Genomic DNA, 22,552 nt, shown 5'->3' with positions numbered 1-22,552 from the left:
TACTCGAGGGTGACTTACCGGGGGTGAATGTTGTGACGTCAATCATGCTTTTGCTTTGCAAACGATTTAATTTGAATATTCTCTTTATTGACTTAGTTCTCTACTTTATAATTGCGATCGATCTTTGAAGTCTAAGTCCACGGCAACAGTAATTTAGGGAATGCAATTTGCTCATAATGAACATGTTTGTCTGTTCTTGTTTTATACAAAAAAATTCAACAGGACGAATGATCGAATAGATTTTGATATGAAAATATTTATCTATGCTAAAATCAGAGAAACTAGCAATAAAATAATATTTTCATAGTATTCAATGATATTTATTATGTTAATTTTAAAGTAGCTTCCTGTTTAGAATACAACACTATATACTACTATGAAATAGATCTCAAATACCTAAATAATATTATTATTCAAACCTTAAATAGTATTAAAACTATAATAAGACACGTAGAGCCCGTATCTCAACTAGTCTAGCCACTTGAATATTCAACATTCGTAACAATTTTCTTATGAAGCTCATTACTATTATTTAATTATTTCCTATACCTTACTTTACTACCTTACTGATTATCATTTTATTGCATAAAACAAATAATACAAGACAACCCTTCCATCATGCAATGATATAAAAATGCAGGAGGGATATTATGCAAAATACTTGTACGTGCCAAAATAATATATCTCCATCTCTTTTTAGTGATATTTATTACGTGTGACCTTTAAACCCCAAGGATGAAACGCTCTTCATCGGGGGTGTTCTGTCCGCGCTAGAGGTCGATTGTACCAGGAACACAGATATTAGAAGAGTTTCGACGATACCGTTTAGAACAATTTGGATATAAAGTATTCCATACTTTGATTGGAGATATATTTTAGGTGTCAATAGGGTCTATGAATTAGCTGATTGATTACAAAATATTAGCCAAAGCTTTTATTTTGATGAACTAATTTTGTGGATTAAAATCTTTTCTTTTATTTTCTCACTAAAACATTGCGTCCTCACTTTTGTGGTATGATTAAAAAAGGCAGGCCGTAGCATTATTGAAATCACTAACTGAGCAGGTCTGTCATAGAAACAAATTAAGGCTTAAAATTAATTTAGCAAGACTAATGTTCTTAGACAAGATTACGTTTTTAGTAACTTAAAACTGAGGTTGTACTGCATTTTAAGTTACTAAAGTTTTTTAATTTAGTGTACCTACGTGCCTAAAACACTAACAGACTACAAAAAATGTATCGCTAGTGAAAACTCCCCGACACAATCCTTAATATTTTTCACCCTCAATAAACAACTGAGTAGAGAGACGTGCTTTCCATGCTTTTCATCGAAGCTCTGTCGTCGACTAGCGCCCTAGTACAAATCGTATGAAGGTGTCATGAACTCTTTTTTTTGTTGTTTCACCCTTTTGCTGGCTTTCACCTACATTAATTTTAAACATAAAACAAACTAAGAAAATAATTTACTTAGAAGGTATTCGTAAATCTCCAGCGATTTGCCGACTCCTACGCTTTTTGTTGCAGAAAAAAAATACGCTTCCTCCCACGATTTTCTCTAGTTAACGACTCGGCGCGTTAGAAATTAATAAATAAATAAAAAAATTACTTCAAAGTTAAGATAAGGAAACAGAAAATTCCAATTCACAACAAATTAGCATAACTTCTGAAAGATTTTTATTTTAACCTACTTAGATTTTTGAACATTTTGGTTTATAGTCAAGAGAAGCAATCAAAAAAATACTTAAGAACTAACAATAAAATTTTAAAGAATCTTTTGGAAATATGAAATGACATTTCGAAATTCGAAGACCAACATTTCGCTTTAACTTTTTTGTAAATCGGCCAGTATTTCCACGGACACATTTTATTTTTTTAAATGTGTGTGTTTTAGTTTCATATGGATTAAAGTTTTAAAATCCAACCGAGATTCCGTGGGAAAATCGTGAAAATTGGGCGCCGCCCACAGAGTGTTCCGAGGGCGGGCTGAGTCGCCGTCACGTGGCGCTTTTACTAGGGCTTCATAGAAACAAAGGGTATTTGAGTATATTCGAAGGTTTATAATAACTTGAGTAGGCTTCTTTTCGAAGAGAACTTTTTTGGGCTCTCTTATTTAGAAACAACTATAATCTTCTTGGATATAAGATAACGATTTCTTTAACAATACGAAACCTCCTTACGTGAAGATGTCTTAAAGTACTTATATTCTTTTCAGTAACTTTTAAATTAGTATAACTTTTTTTCAGTTTATAGCTTTATAACAATCCATTTTGACAATAACGAATAAAAGATACCGGGTCTAAATAGTTTGTTGCGTTTAAATCAATATAAAATTATGGATTAATAAGTTTCTCGTTTATAATTTTTAAGCCCAACCCAGCTCAATACAACGTTTCGGATTAAGCTGACTTACTAATCAATCATTTAAGTTTGCAAGGACATTCAAGCAGATGCGAATAATCCATAATTGAGTGAAATGAGAATTTGTTTAAGAGAAAATAGTTGCATGACTAGAAGGCGGATTTCCGCTCCGCCCAAACCCGCCCAGCAATGTTCGTGTAGGGCGGCAACAATTTTCCACGGGCGACTTCATACTAGGGCAGCAGAGAGCTGAAGAGCTATCGATTTGAAAACATCTGTTCTATGACAACCGAAAGAGATAGGGGAACATCACGCATGCGCAGTAGACGAAAAGGTCAGGTGCTTTCCATATTCTGACTAGCCTCGGCGATCGACAGCGGACGTAACTACCTCTCCGTTCACGGCACCGGCTTAAAGCGAAAAAGTTTCGTGATGATACAAGCTGCTGCTAGATAAAGTATGTTTAAATAAGGCTTTAATAACAAAGGAGGGTCAAAAGTGGAATAAAATAAATATGTGATTAGGAGTATCTGCCTACTTTGAATGACATAAGTAGGCAGTCGACAAGGCTTTCGCTTTAATTCTTCTTATTTCTTAGTTTTATTTATAAACGGGAAGGCTTTCGGTTGTATCATTGGGCTATTTGCCAATCACCAAATTTTATCCAAAGTGAGCTTTTTAAGAAAATAAATAAAAAAATCGAAATTTTCAAAGCTCTGTACTATTTATCGTTCAGGTTATGAACATAAACTTGATCACATTTAATACAATTTTCTTCTACCTAAAGGAACATGCAGCAATAATTATAACGATGTGATACTGCCACACAACAAACTTCCAACATAGCACTGAAACCACAAGTGGTTAGATTTCATTAAACTTACAAGTGTATTCCTAAGTTATTTGAATAGCAGAAGTTAATAAACTAGATGAAACGATTTGTTTTGGTAGCAATAAAGGTATTTTTAATAGTAGATAGATACCTAAATTAGTAGACACAGTTAGATAATGAAATTAGTCTTAACGATAGGTGAAGTAGACTATACCACTCGCTTCGTTGTTACTATATACATAGTCATAGTCCATATGACGCAAAATTTTACAACCGAGATATCTGCGTTCGGCTATTCAAGTTTGACGTCATACTAAGATTAAAACCAATTATACCTAGTCTTAATCCTTTTAATTTAGTAAGGAACGACCTTAACCGTATGAAAACGGTGTAGTGTGCTGACGCAGGCTGGCGGAACTTTCATATTTCATTTTACGTAACGTTTCGGGAACAGCAGTGACATTTCAGGCATGCTATTAGGGAGCGGGGTAGCGAGCGCCGGGCGGCGGCGTCGTACGGCGTCGTAGGTCGTGACGCGCCCGAGTGACGTCACTGGCGAGGGTGGAGGGTGCGACAGCCGGCAGGGCAAGGGTAGTCACCCCCCAGTGAAAGTCGGCCCGACGGCGTCAGTACAGCCTGGCTCGTCGATCGGCTCGTACACTTTGCTCGTCGTTCGTCTATACACACCGATCACTTAACCTATAAGCCCATGTATCGCAGATTTAATATTAATATAATACACGAAAATACTATATAATACTAAAACTCGAAGAGACACAAATGTCCTTGTTCGTTACAGTGTGTGAAAAGTTGTTAAAGTTTGAGTGCAGAGCTTTCGCGCTTGATTGTTTTGGTATTATCTAAAAACTAATATGTTAGATTATCAATAAACGTTATTAATCAAGTGGCACATATCAGGAAAATTGAAGTGATTTAGGACCGGTATGCTATACAGTATTAGAAACTGTCCGAATGCGTGTTGATTTACAATAAACGTTTTACATGACGCTGTAAAATCGCAAAACACTATAAATAATCGTATAACCTACTTAAAGTGACCATGAAGTGAAATATTGTGGCTAACTAACTTTGCCGATTGTGAAGTGCGACCCTTTCTAAACAACAAGGCGGCGTGGAAACTTTAATTACGGTTTCGGACGAAACCCTTCAGGTGTCAGCTAGACTAAGTGATGACCTACAAGAACAAATAATGAGGCCTTCGACTCCTGTTAACCCAAACTTTTTATTTACAATCTAATTTCAGCGCCGATGCACGAAAGCAGCTAAAAATAGTCGGGGTTTGCGCGCTCGTGTCTGCCCGCAGCCGGTCCGCGTTTCTCCCTACACTATTTCTGTCTTATAGGAAAGCAATAAGATATTCTACATGCAAAAGAATACCAGTGTACTGTTCCCCTGTAGATAATGAGAAAAGTGCGTAAAAAGAAGCCGGTAGTCGCGAGGAGAGTGATGAGTGACTGATGGTGTTGTTATAGTGTTTACGAAGTTATTATTGTGCCTGAATTGCAACGCATTCGCTATAAGGTAACTAAATACATGTTGAACCAGACACTATTAGTGGTAATTGTAGTACTATGTTCGCAGTATGTATGGTTATTTTAGATTAAATATGCTACCGATAACATATCACATATGTCTGGCTTCGTCATGCTGTTTCGCATTTGTTCCAAACATTATGGCTGTGGATATTTCCGTGTCTACTCAGCTTTTGTCCTTCCATGACAATTTATAACTCTGTGTCAAATATACATGTAGGTACCTACATACATGTAGGATTTTGCTTGCAAAACTGATATAGTATTGAAGTTTATGATAAGATCAAGTAAGGTGTTGAGTGATAAGTGTGCTAAAATTTCTCACCTGCCGGAGTGCAGACGATCCTAATCACATGACGTAGATTAACGTAAACAAACAATAGCTTACTAGTTACTACGGTGTTCACCCATAGTAGATAACGTGTTATTCTTCACGGCTGGGTTACGGGCTTTCGTTTGCATGTTGACTTCATTGTTTACGAATATGCGAAAATGCATTCAGACTTTTTGATAGTAGACTTATATTTACAAAGTATAAACTTTGATACACTACAGTAAACAAACATCTGTAAGAGAATTAAGGTCTGGGTGAAGGAGGTTCAATGATATTTCAAATTTAGATGAAACCAGTTAGATACAAATTATAACGTTTATTTGATATTAAATCAATTACAAACTCAAACAAGTGTATAATACTATAGCAAAATAATAACTTAGAACTACAATTTTGTGTGGTATAATTTGAGCTTTAGTTAGCTTTGGTTGATATTTTAACAATGTATATATTTAGCCTGCTTAAGGCACTGTATAATAATCCATACTCTAGATAAGTACATGTTTAGGCAAGAACAGTTATTAATTAGTAACATATGTATACTTAATTGTACTTTCTACATATCATCATTTCTACCACACAACACTCTCATCTCAATCCCTAATTCTAAATTGCAAATAGCTCAAAATTTTTGGCTTAGTAACATGGTAACTTTACTTAGATATTCATGTAATGTGAAATATCTTTAATCAACAATATCAAATAATATCATTTACATAAATAATTATGGCCACTTAAAAATTACTTCATTGGTAATCACATAAGCTGCAATATTATTTTCAATAATTGTAAATAACAAACTTTCAAAACCTAAAAATTGTCTACAAAATAAAACGACTATAAAATCCTACTAACTACATAACCAATTTGTTCTGATTCCTTTAAATGTACTGATTCAAGCACCAAGTCATATGTCATACAACTTCTATATAAAAAAATTGTCTTTCTATTATCAATAGGGCCATACATGTGACTCCCTCTACTTAGTAAAAATAGGATCTAGATAAGCTGTCACTTTAGGCCAAATCTCATTCGAAGTGCGGCCTTCAAACTCTTTAAGGATATTTTTGGCTTTATAAAAATCTATGACGGGCCTTGTCAGACTGTCATATATTTCTAAACGCTTGCGAACAGCTTCAGGCTTGTCATCAGGACGCTGAACTAAGGGCTCACCAGTTTCGTCATCTTTACCTTCCACCTTAGGAGTGTTGAAGCCAATATTATAGACTCTTCCGGAAGGCAGATGCACCCAGCGGTTCTTCACTCGGTCAATAATCACTTCAAAAGGCACTACCAGGTTTAACACTACATCAACTGGTTGAATTTTCCACAAAGCATTGGCTTGAGCAACTGTTCTTGGAAATCCGTCCAACAGCCAGGGTTTACCTTCCACTTTCTTGAGCTCAGTTGTCATAAACTTTATCATAACCTCGTCAGGGACGAGTTTACCTTCGTTTAGATACAGCTTGACTTCTTTGCCCAGGTCTGTTTGCTTCTCAATGTGGTCTCTTAGCTTATCACCACTAGACACGTGTTCCACATTGTATTTCTTCACTATTCGTGAGGAGATAGTGCCTTTCCCAGAGGCCGGAGCTCCAAGGATTAAAATTTTTAATATCTTACTTCTCACAGTCATTTTTCTGCCGACCTTTGTACTTTGATACACTACGTATCACGCGCTCCCTATCTCAATAATTTTATCACATAACCATAGCTACAATCGATAAGAATCGTAAACTAATGACATCGTTTGTTACGGCATATATTGATTAGGATCATATGCTCGTGGTATTTGCGTTTGTTATTTAATAAAACCAGTAACTGCTAAACACGAAACTGTGCTATTTATGTTGCAATATTTTGTCATCGTTTTAATGTATGAAACTGGACAAAAAAATTGTTTGTATAACATACATTAAAGTTATACTACTGTAAATATTATTTCACAGCAAAAATTAAGGTTTCTATACAATTTAAATAGAAAACGCGATCTCCGTTCACTTTAAAAACACTAGCAGTTCGACAGTATTACTTTCAAATGTCAAGTGTCAAACAGTATTGGGAGCGTTCGTGTTAGGTCTCCGCTCGATTTGCGCGCTGTTTATATTCGTAGAGCACACGGCGTCTTCGCTATTGATTTTGTTGCCAACTGGTTACTGTTAATATTCATAAATAATAAGCTATATTTTGATGATATGCAAATGTTTAAATCAATTTAACATGTTTTTACCTAATTTTATTTACCATGAACACTCCTCATTAAAGTAGTAAACACCGAGGAATTTAAATGAAAATGAATGAAAGTTTTCATACATACTTAATTATTTATTGCAGCATGGCGCTTGTAATGTTACCTTGTGATCTACCTTGGTGGACGTCAGTACAGCGACACTTAAAGCATCTACTTCTGGCGTCCTCCCCGGCTAAGCTGACTTCTAACATGTTAAAAATACACGAAATGTGCAAGTAAGTTCGGTAGCAGCGATTAAAATTAAAATGTAAAAAAAAAATGTACTTAATGACTTCTTGGTTAGCTTATATGCAGTAAGAATGAGGAAATTCGAGTCAAAAAAGTAATAACGTAGGTACTAAAAAACTACAATAAAACAGTCTTTAACAGAGCAACATTTTTTATCTAACTATTTCATAACCCAATTTCTCTTCATAAAAATGTTCCATTGGATTTCTCCAACAGCATAGGTATAGATCCTGATGACGATATCAAGGACCCAGAGCTGATGAAGGGGCTAGAGGTTTTCATGGAGGAGGAGATGACGGAGGAGGAACGGAGGCACTTCCTCGACAACACTATACGGATCATGGTGAACAAGGCGCTGCACCTCAAGCGCTGGCGACCGCCCAAAGGACTCATGTTCAGTTTGCAACAACAAAGTTAGTATCTTACCACTACGTAATACATAAAAGAGAGAATATAATTATATATATACCACAGCGTTGATACTCCGAATTAATAATATGATACTGTAGATCCCACCAGCACTCATTATGAAACCATCCTTAGAGTAAGTCACTGAAAATTCTATCGGGTATTTTGTGGCTGTAGCAAATATTTTAAAACAATAAAAGAACGAACGTTAACGATAAAAAATGGAGTACGTAGTACGTACCTACTAACGTCGAGTCGTAGGTAGCCGCTTTAGAAAATCCTACTAATATTATAAACGCGAAAGTTTGTACGCGAAACCACTGAACGGTTTTAGACGAAACTTGGAATACAGATAGTTTATAAAGTGATCGGGCCCGCGGGAAACAGCTAGTCAAAACGAATTAATAAGAAGGTGTAATCTTACATCTTACAATCATACAGGTTTTCAATGTTTCAATCTTATGACCTTAAGTCAATTAACTCGCAATTAGCTAATTGACTTAAGATTATAATCACGGTAAGTGTTCTATTTTTGCAAAGAAAGACTGCTGATTTTTTTACCTAGGGTGTGTAGGGCTCAACTCCATAGGTAATTTTTTGCGATTACCGCCGTAGAAAGATTAAATTACATAACAGCCTGCATTATTATCGGAATCCGGGGAACTATATAGGTTACGTCATAAAACGGATGCCACATAATCCGGACTAGATAAATATGGAAATAAAGTTAGTTTGTAACATAAAACAATTGTTTATTGAAGATGGGTTCGTAACTGGTTATGTAAAGGGTACGTATCGGTACTGCTCGAGCAAGTCACTCACTAGTGACGCAGTGCCGAACGTCTTTTAACCCGGGGTCGGATTGTTTAAATTAGAATTGGGAACAATTTTCTGCGCGAGTTACTTGTTACGTATGAATAATATTTTGGGATTGTGATATAAGATTGAAGTACCTTCATGGCGAAATACTTATCAGAGATCTGCTTTTGCGTTAAATACATGATGCACAATTGAAAGTGTTTTTTTCAGATTTGTACGAGTATCACACTAATATTGTAAATGCGAAAGTATGTGAATGTGTATGTACGTTTGTTACCTTCCGATTTCGATGATATTTCGTAGTAAGGTAGCCGACACCTTGGATTAATAACACTAAACACCGGCTACTTTTATCCGACCTTGTAAAGGGAGGGTAATATTTTGCAGCTATAGCAGACATTCAGGCAGGTGCACTCGCGAGCAATAGCTAATAAAATAACTTAAGCTTTAATTTTATTAATGGTGCTCATGACCTGTCAGAGCGCATTTTTTAATTAATCCAGTTTCAGGCCTATGCCTGACTCATGGGTAGGTACCGTAGGTATATCTAATCAGGCTAGTTATTTGTCATTATATAAATGACATCCATTTGACATTTACCTAAGCTTTATCACCTAGATATGAACAAAGTGGTAGTTATACCTATCAGCGTCAATAATTAAGTTCGAAACGTCTTTTTTTCGTAAACTTGTCACTCAAGCACTTCTGTTTCCATGATGTTCAGCGAAGGTTAATACCGTATATCGTTTGCTTGAGTCAAAGAATGCTTGTGGAAACGTATAGCAAATCGATATCTGGACAACTATTTTTGGACACTTACACAAATCTACAATTTTCGTGCTATTATACAATCTGCAAATCTCTATGTCAATGTGCCTGGCTTTCGAGTTGGGTCGATATAAGTTTTCTACCTAAAGAAAAGTTATATTTATCATAAACAACTTGTAGATATTAACATCGGTATTTTAGTTATGATAAATTTGTCATGTATGTTGTAGGTGATGTAACAGAACTAGAGTACAATTTTGTATCGTCGCTGGTGGCGCACGCATTCTTCTCCACGAATCCGAAGCGCACGCAGAAGACACATCCCACCTTGCAAGACTTCAATTTTACACATTTTTTTAAGAATTTACACAGGTACGTCTGCCATTCAGTTAATTTGAAACTTAAGAATATTTCTTCTCTCACTATCCCGCTAAGCTTATGGAAATAAATGAAACTCATCGCGTAAGGACTTATTTTCAAGTACTTCTTTATGAAGACTGTTTTAAGTATAGGTGTAGTATATACTTAGTGTTCTGCTGCCGTTCCTCAGTCCAAAATTTCGTATCGGCTAGCTGTCACTACAATTAAGAAAAGTGGACCAAACAATTCGAACTGGTTTGTCAATTGTTTCAATTGACCGTCAACCGCATCGACTAATCGATACTCATTTGTTATAGAAAATCGCAGAGGAACAAATTAAAAAGTTTGCTCCACTACTTCGAATGGTTAGATAAGAGTAGCAACGAGGGATCCATTAAGTTAAGCAGACAGGTAAGCTTTATGAAGATTATGTATTAGTTAGCATGTTTTTTAGGTTTTATGACACGTCGGGTAAAAATCTACAGAAATACGGTCGCTGAATGCGAATTTTGCCAATAGTGTGCTTTACGATACATACGACATGACGGAAATGAATTTTAACTGACTTTCTTATGTACGCAGTGGTTAAACATACGGCTAATTTGAAGAATTGTTTAACTAACTTCACGCCTACATTTGGTCGTTACAGGTGATGACTTCAAAACAGTGGTTAACCATAGAGGACTGGTTAGAATGCAGTTTACCGCTGTGCAAGCTGCTAGTGAGGCACGAGGGCCGGCCGGAGCGGTGCGAGAACGACGAAGCTATCCGTGTGTGCTTCGCGTCCAGCCGCGTCGGCGGAGACACGCTCATTGATGGGGAATCACAGGTATACATGCTACGCTATTTTCAGGAACACACATGGCGAGAATTTGGGAACACGTTTGCCAATGTCCTTGTATGTTTTAAGCCAATAGTTTATGAAGACATTTGCAACTGTTTAACTGCAACTTGAGAGACACTAGATGCTTGTCAATAACGGTAGAACACATTCGTGTATCCTCAATTAGCACCTTGTCCTCCTGCGAAATCGATTATTTTTTAAGTGCTTTAAGATTTATCCAGAAAGTGGCTAATTATCCACTTTTATAGCTGGTGTTCTTTGAAGAACAACGAAAGTACGAAAACCAAAAGCTATTTATTTCAGGAGTCACTATCAATGTTCATGATGCCGGAGCTGCTGCCCGCCATGTTGTCGGTGGAGGCACTGGAAGACAACGAGGTGCTGAAGGTGGAGGGCGTCAGACTGTTCAGCAGGATCTGCGACAAACGACAGAAAACCAAAGTCGAACTATTGGATGATCCTAAAACGGTAACTTTGAAGACTTTCTACGATTTTTCGATGGAGTTATACCTACCTACTATATACCTACTATTTGAAGTCTGAATTTTGGACGTCCGTAAAGAAAATCTGTTGTCGTCACCGTTTTCCTTTTTTGCTCAAGTAATCGTCGAGTGATTCATCGTTATGAATCATTGAGGTCACTTTTTATGATCCAGTAATGTAGACGTAGAGGGTCTATTCAATTAATCCTAATTTGGTAACGAAGATGCTATCCAAATAAAATAGAGTACCATACTATATATTAAGTATATTTACTTTATGCAGTAAGGAATACTACGAAAAGTCTATTTCGAACTATATGCTATACGTATTTCTAACTATCACATAATCTACATTCGGTTTATTGGTGCCGTAGGTGACGGTATGCCTAATGGACGCGGAGGACTACAGCAAGCTGCCTCTCGGCCAGTGGGAGGAGGACAATGTCCTGCGGGAGCTCAACAAGTGCCTGCTCGCCTTCCAGCAGACGCCCATGAAGACCAGGGACGGTACCAGGCATGAGAGGAGACTGTCGCCTATAGGTGAGAACATGTGTTACGTAGAGTTGATTTATGATTTGGCAAGAAGTAAGTTTCACGGTTACCTAGGTACCTCACCAAAAAATATCACAAAATTCCAGCGTCGCAAAACGTAATAGTTAAGAAAACTATTGAAGTCAATAATAAATGAAGGTACATTGCTCGTTTTCCATATTTAATGTCAAGCCCACGTTAAACAATAACAGTTTCGACCCTACCCAAGGCACTTTTCAAGATGGTTTCTTATAAACGTAAAAAGTTCTATTCCTAAAAGACCACCGACTACATCGACCAACATTACCGCAGCATAAAATTCATCAAGCATCATACCTTCATACATTTTGCAGGTGAATCCTGCAGCCACACCCCTCCGGAAGTAGAAGCCACGGTGGTCATCAAGCAGGCGTCGTCGTGCAGCACCATCAACAGCTACAACAGCCGCAGCCCCTCGCCGCAGCACTACTGCGCCGAAACGCTCAACCTCAACGATCCTAGTACGTAATTAGTATTGATGATGGAATTGAGATCGGATGTGCGAAGGACGTTTTGGCTTGCAATGAAATTTGTTGATGTGCAAAATTCAGTGAAGTGTGCCATGGACTTAAGATGTAATAGTGAAGTCCTGACTGGAACAAAAGTCAAAACTGGGTCAAAAATATAATACTGCATAAATTTAGCATGTGATACATTTTCCGGCCCTATAACATTTTATGGCTGTCACACAAATTAAGTAGTCCTTGATATGCTATATTTTCCATTGATTTCTTTAACAATTACATTAACAAACAAAAATGACTGCACGGACATCCTAGTGGTAGAGGTCACCATAACTAACCCACTACTCGACGTTTTGACTCGAAGCTTTGGGGTTATCCACGAATGCTAGTTTGGGTGTCTTTGTGGACGTAATTTGAATGTTATTGACAACCCCGCGACACAAGGAGCAAATTCCTCAATGCGGAAGTCTATTGCGAAACGAAAAAGAAGCACTTAATAGCAAATAATTAAATAACGAAATTTTCTCTTTCCACCACCAGGTGTAGAATTATCAAAAAAGAAGTGCTGGCTGTCCCCGGACGGCGGCATGTTGAACAACCGCCGCGGCCGCTTCATAGTGCTGGGCTCGTCGGGCGAGTGCCTGCCCGTCACGCGCCTGCCGCCCGCGCAGGACGCGCAGCAGGACAGCCTGTACTCCTCCTGCAACTCCAGCGACGACGAGTTCCATAGTGCTAACGATAGTTTTGATTACGGTAGGTAGTACGTGTGGTTGCCACTTGCCATCATTATTCGTATTTTGTGTATTTTGATCAATATAAAACTACGATGTATGGATACCTTTAGAATTGAAACTTTGATTTAATAAATTATTAGCGATATACTTCAGCCAAATAGCTTCATCTAAATACCCCTGAGTAAAAAAACAATATACGTAAAAATAAAAGTAGTAAGACAGAATATGGTTAACTCCGGGATCTTTATTCCATTTTTGACAAAGTTCATAAGGTTCAAGGTTGTAATTTATCTATTGCTATTTAATAATTGATATTTAAATGAATTACAAAAATTGATCAAGGATCCCGGAGCAAAATCTTAAATTCTATTTATATATATTACATAATACATTTTAATATATTAAATTCTTTCTTCTTCAAAAAGCGGTCACACAAAGTCCTACAAGGACAAGGTCCTATAGGTCATAAAAGCAGTAAGAATCTGCATCCTTTGCGACGGGACAGTTCGCTAAATTCCCATATTCCATACTACCAGGTAGCGAAGACGAGGGTCGCGGCGAGAGCGCCCGCCCCAATTCATTCCAGTACCTGAAGGAATTGTCGACGGAGGAGCGGCGCCTGAGCTTCGCGTCGCGGCTGCGGGAGGCACTGCGCCGCGAGGCCGACACCTCCGCCACCACCAGCACCGGGGACTGGTCCACCGACAGCTCCAGCTACGCCGTCGGTATCAGCATATCCGGGGCTGGAGTACAGGATAATGATATTAGGTAGGTATGACGTTCAAATGTGTACTTAAAGAAGGTCCCCACTTTTTTATCTTTCTAGCTGCGCAGTTAGAAGAAATTACAGGATACTAGAGTAATATAAAAATATATATAAAAAGGCTGGTTTTACTGTTCTCCTAGAGGCCCATATACTGCTGATCAGTGTTGGGATACCCGTATTTCATTGACGAGAACTTTTATTTTAAAATTTATAAAAAAGGAAGAAATCACAAAGGATCTCATATCCGTACGTGTCTCCCAATCAGCAATAAAACTAGCGTTGCGGTCTTGAAGGATCCTTACATTTACCTTACATTTTGATTACCTCGTCAGAGTAAAACGCGGCGGCTCAGTAGGCTTCGTCCTGACTGAGAAGGAGACGCTCAGTAACGGCGAGCCCTCGCCGCGGCGGCGTCCGCTCGGCAGGAAGGACACCGGGAACAGCTCCAAGTACAGCTTCAGCACTGAATACACGTGAGTTACTCACGCATCGGCTACGAAATCCACCCTCTCAACAACTTAATAAGGAAATTGCGTAGCAGTCGTAGCGAGAACTTTCTACGTAAACCCGCTTTTCTTTCGGAAAAGCCTACGTAATACTACATCAAGTACGCACGATATAAATAAGGGTGTCTTAAAGAAGTTACAGGATAGTTAAAGCTGTGGTTAAAGCGAGATGATGATATAGGCTTGGTCTGTAGGCCAGTAACAGTGACTGTTTGACGTTCATGATAATTTTTGTGCTTCAGATCTGAGCTAGAAGAAGTGTATGAGCAGTTCAACCAGTGGCTCAACGACCCCATCGTCGACGCAGACTCCGGCGAACACAAAAATCGGGAGTTAGACTCCCGTGACTTGGCTGTGATAAGGTAAGCATATTTAATTTTATTTGTCTATTTGGACGAACAACTTGTGGGGATTGGAGATAATTATATTGTTTAACAATACAGTAAAGTATGGGTCAATATGTCGTGCTTTTATTGGTTACATATTATTTGCAAAATACATTGTCATTGAAAATTGAACTGTTACTTTATTATGTCAGTGGCATCGATGTAGATCCAACTAATATCGAAACACCATCATTGCTCAAAGAAGATTTCCTTTCGAACGGGCCAGAAGAAAACGCGGTTGAGGCCCGTAAATTGGAGGATTACTCTTTAAATGGTTACGAAGTCTCAAGGTAGAAAGAAGGCAAAATACTTTCTGCCCCCACCTTTTTTTTTGGCTTTCAAAATCTATTGTACTTACCATGAAGTATCTAAGTAGGACCCTACTTCATGGAATGAAACATTTATTTAAAGCTGTCCTAATTGGCTGTTTATGAAGTTTGGTGCAGTGTTTTTTCTTTATACATATTAGGTAAGACCAATTCGATACGCAAGACCGATTGCCTGCAATCAGAATGCTTTTTTTCTTATTTTTTTCCTTACAATTTTTCTTCTTACTTCAAATGCAAATCAAGTATGCAAAATACAATAATTTGTTTACGCACTAAAACGAGATCGAGCAGTTCCCACCTTACCACACTGCCATACCAAATCGGAGCACATGACTGTTTGGCTACTATTTCGCACGGTTTCATCATATCCTTCCCCTGGCAAACTGATATGTATATGACTACGATTTATGTGACTTGTTTTAAGTGGATACGTCATATGGCTTTATTAACTGTCTATACTGTCTATCTCAAGTGATGGTCAATGGATATATAAAACATATATATAAAACTAAGATTTTATCAGTTACCTAGATATAAAAGTCTATTTTAGACTCAGGTTTCACCATCATAGTTACTTATCGCGCTGCTTTTCTCATAACCTAAGGTTCAAAGACTAAAAAAAATACGTGGTACCATTTACCTATTTTGTGTCAGTAATCGTTTTGTCACTTACTCAATCATCTTAAAAGCAGGCAGTATCGAAAGCTACTCAGATTTTAAGTCCCATTTAATTACCAATAAAGTTTGCGTTTTGCTTGGCATCCATCATGAACACTTGAGTTGTTACCCGCCTGCTCCGACTAGTCCGCTTAGCTCTGGGTGTGTTGGTGTAGGTTCGCAGGGTCGCTGCTGAAGCGCACGCTGTCGGAGTCGCTGGCGGTGGGCGGCGGCGGCGCGGAGGCGGCGGAGCTGTACGGGCGCGAGCCGCGCGCGCTGCCGCCGCGCCCGCTGGCGCTCGCCGCGCGCTCGCTCTCGCTGGAGCTGGCCAGGCACAAGCACAGGCTGGCCGCGCATCTCGTACGTACTCATACATATATCTGACTTCTTATGTACACTGTTACACTTTGAGAAGATTTCCCGTGATTTTCGATTTTGCGCACTGGCAGGATCGTGTGCGTAGTCGTACACACCACGAATCCTTTTACGATATCTTCAATCTTGTAGGTACACATTAAGATTTCCTGTGATCTTCGATTTTTTTTGGTCTAGAACGCTCGTATGGGCGTCTAAACCACGCACAGTCTTTCACGATATCTTCACTCTAGGAATATGGGCTGTAGGTAGGCAGGTAACTACAACACTTTAACTTGAACCAAGGGGGCCCACTCCCTTGTTGCATACTAGCACAAGGTTGAAGAATCAATGGAGACCTGGAGCTGCTAGGACTAAACACTGCAAATGAAGCGAGCTAAACCACCTCCAGCATAATGCTGCTTAATGATTAACCTATTAATGCTTTTTATTTTAAGACCCGGTCTTTTTTCAACTGATGGACAATTAAGTCCTTTCTCGAAGAACACTCATAGAAGTCTGTAAAAACTACCTACTGCCCAAAACGAGTAACAGCCTAAAATAACATGTAACCTATAATAATTCATTTATTTTCAGATGTATTTTTTTCCTTCAAAATATAACAGACATTTTGTGTAACAAAAATACAACCAGTTTACTAAACACGCCTGTAGTTTTAGGACTTCTTTGTTTTCCTATTTTAATATGAAGTTATTGCCTTCTTTTGAATGGTACAGAGACCAAAATCTTTACCAGATATGTTTATTCTAACTGAATTTTAAACTAATGCCTACCTACCGAAAGAAGCTAACTGGCGATCAACATTTTGGAAACTAGATAAACAATAAATTGCGACTAATTTGAATAAATTTATTTGTAAATAAAACAGACGAAACGCAGCTGAAGTAACTAATCAAATAATACCACCCACTGGAGTTAAAATGCTATATGTTTTGACAGAAACGTAAAGTTAAAGAATCTATTCCGGAGGAGATATTAGAGGGCACGCGAGCGAGCGAGACAGCACACACTGACGGAGAGATCAGATCTAACGCCAGCTCGGCTGACAAGCGAGAGAGCAAGCTCGCTAACCCCGGTCTCCGGAAGAAAAAGTTGAACTGGATGATAAATATGATCGTAGAGACCATTGAAGAGACCGTCGAATGCGAACCGGTCACTGTAAAGCTAAAGAAACCGAAGGTCAGGCGTGCACCCGTCGCTAATACTTCTCACTCAGTAATACTAACAATGATGATACGTCTTTGCTTTCTGTCGAAACATATACTTCTGTGGTTGCATGCTAATACTTGATGTATGTTCATCTAACGCACTGTCCTCCCATGTTCCCATCCTCCAACCTTACCAATGTTCTAATTTAGTACACCAACTGACCATTAGATAATTAATGTAGTAATGTGTTATTAAAGAAGACAACATTTTCTCGAATTCTTAACAATAAAATATTACAGATGATGAAATATACTTTTCTATTCTACGAAAGCCATGTACTCAATCGCTAGATGTTAAATAACTATGCATCATACACATAGAGCTAAAAAGTCTCTCTTAACTGTACGTACAAAGCTATACAACTTAAAAAAAAGCCAGCCGTACGGATGGTAAGTGAAGTTGATCGCAACACGGTCCACAGTTGTCGCAGTTGGCGCACAAGATCGTGTCGGGCGGGTCGTGCCGGCCGGTGGCGACGGGCAACTGGGGCTGCGGCCGCCGCCTGCGGGGACATCCGCAGCTCAAGCTGCTGCTGCAGTGGCTGGCGGCCAGCGTCGCCGGCGTGCCTGCACTCATCTACTACACGTTCGGAAACGAGAAATTATTTAAGGTAGGTTTATTTCAGCTGCCAAAGTTCAGCCAAACTGCTTTCTGTTGACAACCGTATCTCGGTCGGCACTTTTTCGATACGTATTGTGTTAAGTGCGGTACTTTTTTATATTTTTCTATTAACCGATTACTTTTCAAATTCAAAAAACATTATCATCATTCCCCTGCCCTTATCCCAATTATTAATTAGGGTCGACGTCAGGTCTGACGTCATCTCACGAGAACGTTATTTGCAGCCATATCGTCGTTTAGACAATCCATCCATCGTGTCCTTGGTCCTCCTCTTCCCCTGTATACATTTACATCCATACTGAACACCTTCCTCACCACATTCTCATTCCTCCGCATAACATGCCTATAAAATTCAATATACATACTAATATAAATACCTACATTGCAGCTCGACACCCTCGTCCGAGTGTTAGTGGATAGGAAGTGGACAGTGGGCCAGCTAGCGCGTGCGGTGCTCAAGTTCGCGCGGCAAACGCTCAACGAGCCGCATGTGATCCCCGACAACCACTCGCTGTTCGACGAACTCATAGGCATCGAGAAAATACCGGACGACACATAGCTAACACTTTCATACGTAGCATAAGGATATATACTTTATCCGGGCTATACCCGGAACTTGTCACTGGTTTGTTTGTTAAAAGACTTCGATTGTAACAGACGACACGGAATAGTAAACAAATGGAGAGAAACAAGACGTGGTGCTGCAATACTGGCGGATTTTTCAAACATCTTATATCTATTTATAACAATAATCTATTATTTTTCGGACAAAACTTACTGTAAAATCCCCACTTTTTGTAAGACCTTTAAATGTTTGCTCAAGTAATCAACTTCTGTCGCACCTATCGTCCGGTGCCTATACTCGCGAATGGTACTCGTTCCTACTATAACATAACTGCTCCACTTGTTGACTAGTTTGTGACGCGCAAGAGGTACCTATGTAAGCTTCGTTCGGTCACTCCACTATAAACTCATTAATGCATTTATGTTATTCCGTCATCATAATATTCAATAGTAAGGTGGTTCAACTGTGTCTTATTTTAAATAATGTTTGTGGATTTTTAGATATTTTTACGAAATAGGTACATAAAGCAATATTAGTGTTTGACTCGATATAAAATACAAACTAAAAAAAAAGTATTTTTATACAAAGCTATCGATTAAAGTACAACTATAAAGTTTATCTAATGTAAGTTTTATGAATAAATTGTTAATAAACTTGAATAAAAACATTATAAAGGTGATTTTTAACAATTAAAAATACATTTACATAATTTATAGGGCAGTGCTAATATTAAGACTGTGTACTGTTTATATAGATTTCCAAAGTTTACCGACTTCCGATTTTTTACTACTGCGGTATGTATTTATCCTAACGAAGTTAGAAGTCATAACAATATAATGTTTGTAAATATTGGATTACGTGCTATTTCTAAACCATCACAATTGTTTACGTAGCTTGACAATACTATCCTGTTAGTGATAATGACATCGGCACTTGGTTCCCTGGTATGGTGTCTTACAGTGTAAAGACTTGATTCGACAAGGTCTTCCATAGCATGAATCTCAATGTGTCCAAAGTTGTTAATTTTGAAGTGAAACTATAGAATTTTCAAACGGGATGTGTAATAAAATAATGCGTCACATACTTGTGTTTTATTTTCGGTAGTTGTTTTACAATGATTCCAAAGTTCATTATAAAGCTGTTGCATTTTGAATCAGTCACTAGCCATGGAATTACCACGACATATTTAATTTAGTATACCTTTTGCAATAAACAAGCGGCGACTGCCTGATTTAAAATACACAAGTTTTATAATATGGATAATTCATGGCCAGTGTCAACAGTGTATGGTCAACCGCACATGAATCGTAACAAGGATTAATAAATTGATATCTGTTCCTTTAAGATAAAGGCGTAGTGTGAAGAGTTACAACTAATGCGCGGACCGTAAATTATAGGCTTTCAATAATAACATGTCGGACATAACGTATGTAGCATTTACTGGAAAGAAATAGAAAAGACGTATCTTCCTTCAACATTTTTACAATTCTTTAGTGTGGAAGTAATATTCCCAAGCATGGCAATAGACAAACACGCCAAAATTAATTACTTAGTATATTAGTATAGAACTCATGGAAAAAACAATACAACCCAACTGAAGTCACGCAAACATTATCAAAGTGCATTTTTTCCACTCGCCCTATGCTATCCTAGTTGCTGTACAAAATGTAATATTAACGTCCACCCTAAAAGAAGAGGCCTCTCATACGACGACCCATGCCCTGTCTGTCGTAGAGAACATTAAATCTATTGACTAGCTGGTTGATAGCATTGCAGCCTTTTGTGATTGTGCCCAGGTACGTCATCAGAGCTACGTCATTGCATTGCTGAAAAGAATACGTTAGTTTAGAAATCGTAACTGTAAAATTTATTATATCTAGAATTACCGAAATAGTTGAAGTACTTACATTATAAAAGTGTGTGCGGAACTGTTGCGACGTGAGCAGCGGCAGTCGGTTGGAAAGAGCGCGAGCTTCGCGTAACAGTGCAGGCCGCGGCGGCAGCGAGCCGTCGCGGATCGCGCGGACCGTGGCCAGCACCGCGCGCACGCGGGACACCAACATCTTGATAGCAGAGCGTTGAGCCGTTAAGTGCTCAGCGACTGTTGGGGTTAAGGTGAGGAGAATTTAATATTAACTTACACGGAATTTAATATAATATAAAAATTAACAAGGAATTTATAACTAAGAAAGTAGTAACTTCAGAGTGTTGGTTGCACATGACAATCAGAATTGAACACATAATAATCTTAATAATATCATAAAAATCTGTTTTGTTTATTTCTATAATAATGTGATAGAGTAGAAAATTATTACAAAATGGTTATGAAAAGGTAATGGTGAATTAAAATCAATAAATAATCTTTACCTAAACTGTTGAGAGCAGCTTCACCAGAGGACACCCTGGCAACATGGTCCACACCAATCCTTTCAGCTTCTTCTGCTGCCAGTGTGTATGTAAGAGGTGCCAGTAACATGGTTGCTCTACCATTCACTACATCTATTACTGACTCATACAGTACTACTGGAAGTTGCTGAAAAGTTTAGATGACATTGTTTACAAACAAAAGTTACCTTATCATTAACAGATAATGCTATTTGATAACAGTGTTAATTTACATAAAAAAGGATGTATGCCTAAAACTTAAATCAAGTATCTACTAATTTTTCAATATATATAAATGACAAAGAAAGTGACATAGCAAAAGCTTTCAACTTTACCATACTCAAATAGTAACCAAAAAGTCTTTTTATCTGTAACAAAGATAAACAGACTTAAAAAAATTATACTCACTTCACCATTCCGTCCAGCTGGATTGAGCATCAACATGACGGGGCACTCATTGATGTCACAGATTTGTCTGTGGACAGCAATGTCTTTCTCTGTGGGAGTGTCACCAGTTGTGTACCAGCCCAGGAAGTCCATGTCCGAAAACACTTGTTTAACTGGAATAAGGGTTTAATAAATAAGAACTGAAATCTTGAAGACACTGTGTTCAATTTTAAAATTATGATTACTTTATCATATTCAACATGTGTTAACTTTTTTTATTGTCATGTCAAATATAAAAATAATATGTAAATCAGTGCATGTTATTTGTTACTAGAAGTTATTTTAGAAACTCACATTGTTCTTCCTTCAAGTTGTAGTAATCTCTGTCGATAATAATATCCCCATCAATCACACTAAACACTAATTCGAATGAGTTCATAACTTCTATGTTGCGACCTTTTTGCTTGCCAATAACTGCTCCAATTACTGAAAATTAAAAGCAATCATAAGTAACTGCCATGTATACAGCATTGATGAAATCAATACGATAATTAATTAAATAAATATACCTGTTTGCGGAGATCCTTCTTGTGCTCGTAATCTCGTCCAATGCTCAGAAACATTCATAATGACAAGTGGATGTAAAGACACTGTGACTGAGCCGGAGGTGGCCGTCGTAACTACCACGCTTTTGTTGCCTCCAGGGGTCGGAGGCGCAGGGGATGTAGGGTTAGGCGGATCTACTGCCGGCCCTGATGAAGCACTCTCCACCTCAACCTCCATTTCAAAGTCAATTCTGTCGGCGCTCGACATACTGAATCTCGATCACTTATTGACAAGTCAATTTGTGCAACAAAAGCTGCACATGCAATAGTTTAAACACCTCACCAACAAATAAATAAATAGAAGTCGATGAACAACAGCCTGACTCTTGACGTTAGTTAGTTTAATTTTTTCACGTCAGTTCAATTTGACATCTACAAAGGAGACAAAGAGACAAACACAGACAGTCAAGAGTCTTTTCGATACGATAGGGATGGTGAAAAATATTGAAAACTCAAAAATTTATTTTTTAAACAAGAATCATGGGTCTTTTTAAACTATTGGTACGATATAAAAACGTCAATTTTTTTGTTGATTTGTCCACACACTTCACGACATTGGAGATATTTTTAAATGGAACTTAAATTAATTGTAATAACAAATTATAAAAACTATGTTTTGTTTCGGGTTATACAATCTTACACGACTTGTAATGTTTTTTAGAACATATATTATGCAGTAAAAAGCTTTTTTATTTGTATTTTAAGTAATTGGTGGCATTTTTAATAATTACCGATTGTTATTATGTCCCCTATAGT

At 37.9% G+C, this 22,552-nt stretch overlaps 3 protein-coding genes across 7 annotated transcripts; 1 reads left to right on the top strand and 2 right to left on the bottom strand.

Moving 5' to 3' along the window:
• Positions 1–3,506: 3,506 nt before the first annotated feature.
• Positions 3,507–19,500, top strand: LOC113492759. 5 transcript variants are annotated; one of them, XM_026870409.1, is made up of 17 exons: positions 3,507–4,732; positions 7,412–7,543; positions 7,773–7,969; positions 9,782–9,923; positions 10,229–10,322; positions 10,561–10,740; positions 11,059–11,223; positions 11,612–11,777; positions 12,122–12,268; positions 12,812–13,024; positions 13,542–13,773; positions 14,104–14,244; positions 14,520–14,639; positions 15,826–16,009; positions 16,964–17,203; positions 17,664–17,843; positions 18,243–19,500. In XM_026870409.1, exons 2-17 carry the CDS (start codon positions 7,413–7,415, stop codon positions 18,411–18,413), a joined length of 2,703 nt encoding a protein of 900 aa, XP_026726210.1. In that variant the 5' UTR covers positions 3,507–4,732; position 7,412; the 3' UTR covers positions 18,414–19,500. The 5 variants fall into 5 exon arrangements, with proteins under 5 accessions (XP_026726210.1, XP_026726209.1, XP_026726213.1 ...); XM_026870408.1 differs by having other exon boundaries at positions 17,655–17,843; XM_026870412.1 differs by lacking the exon at positions 16,964–17,203 and having other exon boundaries at positions 3,509–4,732.
• Positions 5,379–7,115, bottom strand: LOC113492761 (GTP:AMP phosphotransferase AK3, mitochondrial). The gene has a single exon (XM_026870415.1). The coding sequence runs from the start codon at positions 6,711–6,713 to the stop codon at positions 6,057–6,059; it is 657 nt and encodes a 218-aa protein (XP_026726216.1). The 5' UTR covers positions 6,714–7,115; the 3' UTR covers positions 5,379–6,056.
• LOC113492760 (COP9 signalosome complex subunit 6) lies at positions 19,496–22,179 on the bottom strand. Its single transcript, XM_026870414.1, has 6 exons — positions 21,761–22,179; positions 21,546–21,677; positions 21,213–21,364; positions 20,787–20,952; positions 20,327–20,520; positions 19,496–20,245 (listed from the first exon to the last, which is right to left on the bottom strand). The coding sequence occupies exons 1-6, from the start codon at positions 22,002–22,004 to the stop codon at positions 20,105–20,107; spliced, it is 1,029 nt and encodes a 342-aa protein (XP_026726215.1). The 5' UTR covers positions 22,005–22,179; the 3' UTR covers positions 19,496–20,104.
• Between the last annotated feature and the right edge of the window lie 373 nt (positions 22,180–22,552).

The sequence above is a fragment of the Trichoplusia ni genome, chromosome 4, assembly GCF_003590095.1.
Source record: "Trichoplusia ni isolate ovarian cell line Hi5 chromosome 4, tn1, whole genome shotgun sequence".
NCBI lineage: Eukaryota > Metazoa > Arthropoda > Insecta > Lepidoptera > Noctuidae > Trichoplusia > Trichoplusia ni.
Note: the sequence above shows the minus strand (reverse complement) of the source record. Positions and strands in the feature narration are given on the sequence as shown.

Bases quoted from the DNA above. Each gene is read 5' to 3' on its own strand.
- LOC113492761 (XM_026870415.1), bottom strand. From the start codon at position 6,713: ATGACTGTGAGAAGTAAGATATTAAAAATTTTAATCCTTGGAGCTCCG.
- LOC113492759 (XM_026870408.1), top strand. From the start codon at position 7,413: ATGGCGCTTGTAATGTTACCTTGTGATCTACCTTGGTGGACGTCAGTA. The intron at 16,010-16,963 runs GTACGTACTCAT...ATGTTTTGACAG, and splicing joins ACAGGCTGGCCGCGCATCTC to AAACGTAAAGTTAAAGAATC. The intron at 17,844-18,242 runs GTAGGTTTATTT...CCTACATTGCAG, and splicing joins GAAACGAGAAATTATTTAAG to CTCGACACCCTCGTCCGAGT.
- LOC113492760 (XM_026870414.1), bottom strand. From the start codon at position 22,004: ATGTCGAGCGCCGACAGAATTGACTTTGAAATGGAGGTTGAGGTGGAG. The intron at 21,678-21,760 runs GTATATTTATTT...TTTAATTTTCAG, and splicing joins AGAAGGATCTCCGCAAACAG to TAATTGGAGCAGTTATTGGC. The intron at 20,521-20,786 runs GTAAAGATTATT...TAACCCCAACAG, and splicing joins AGCTGCTCTCAACAGTTTAG to TCGCTGAGCACTTAACGGCT.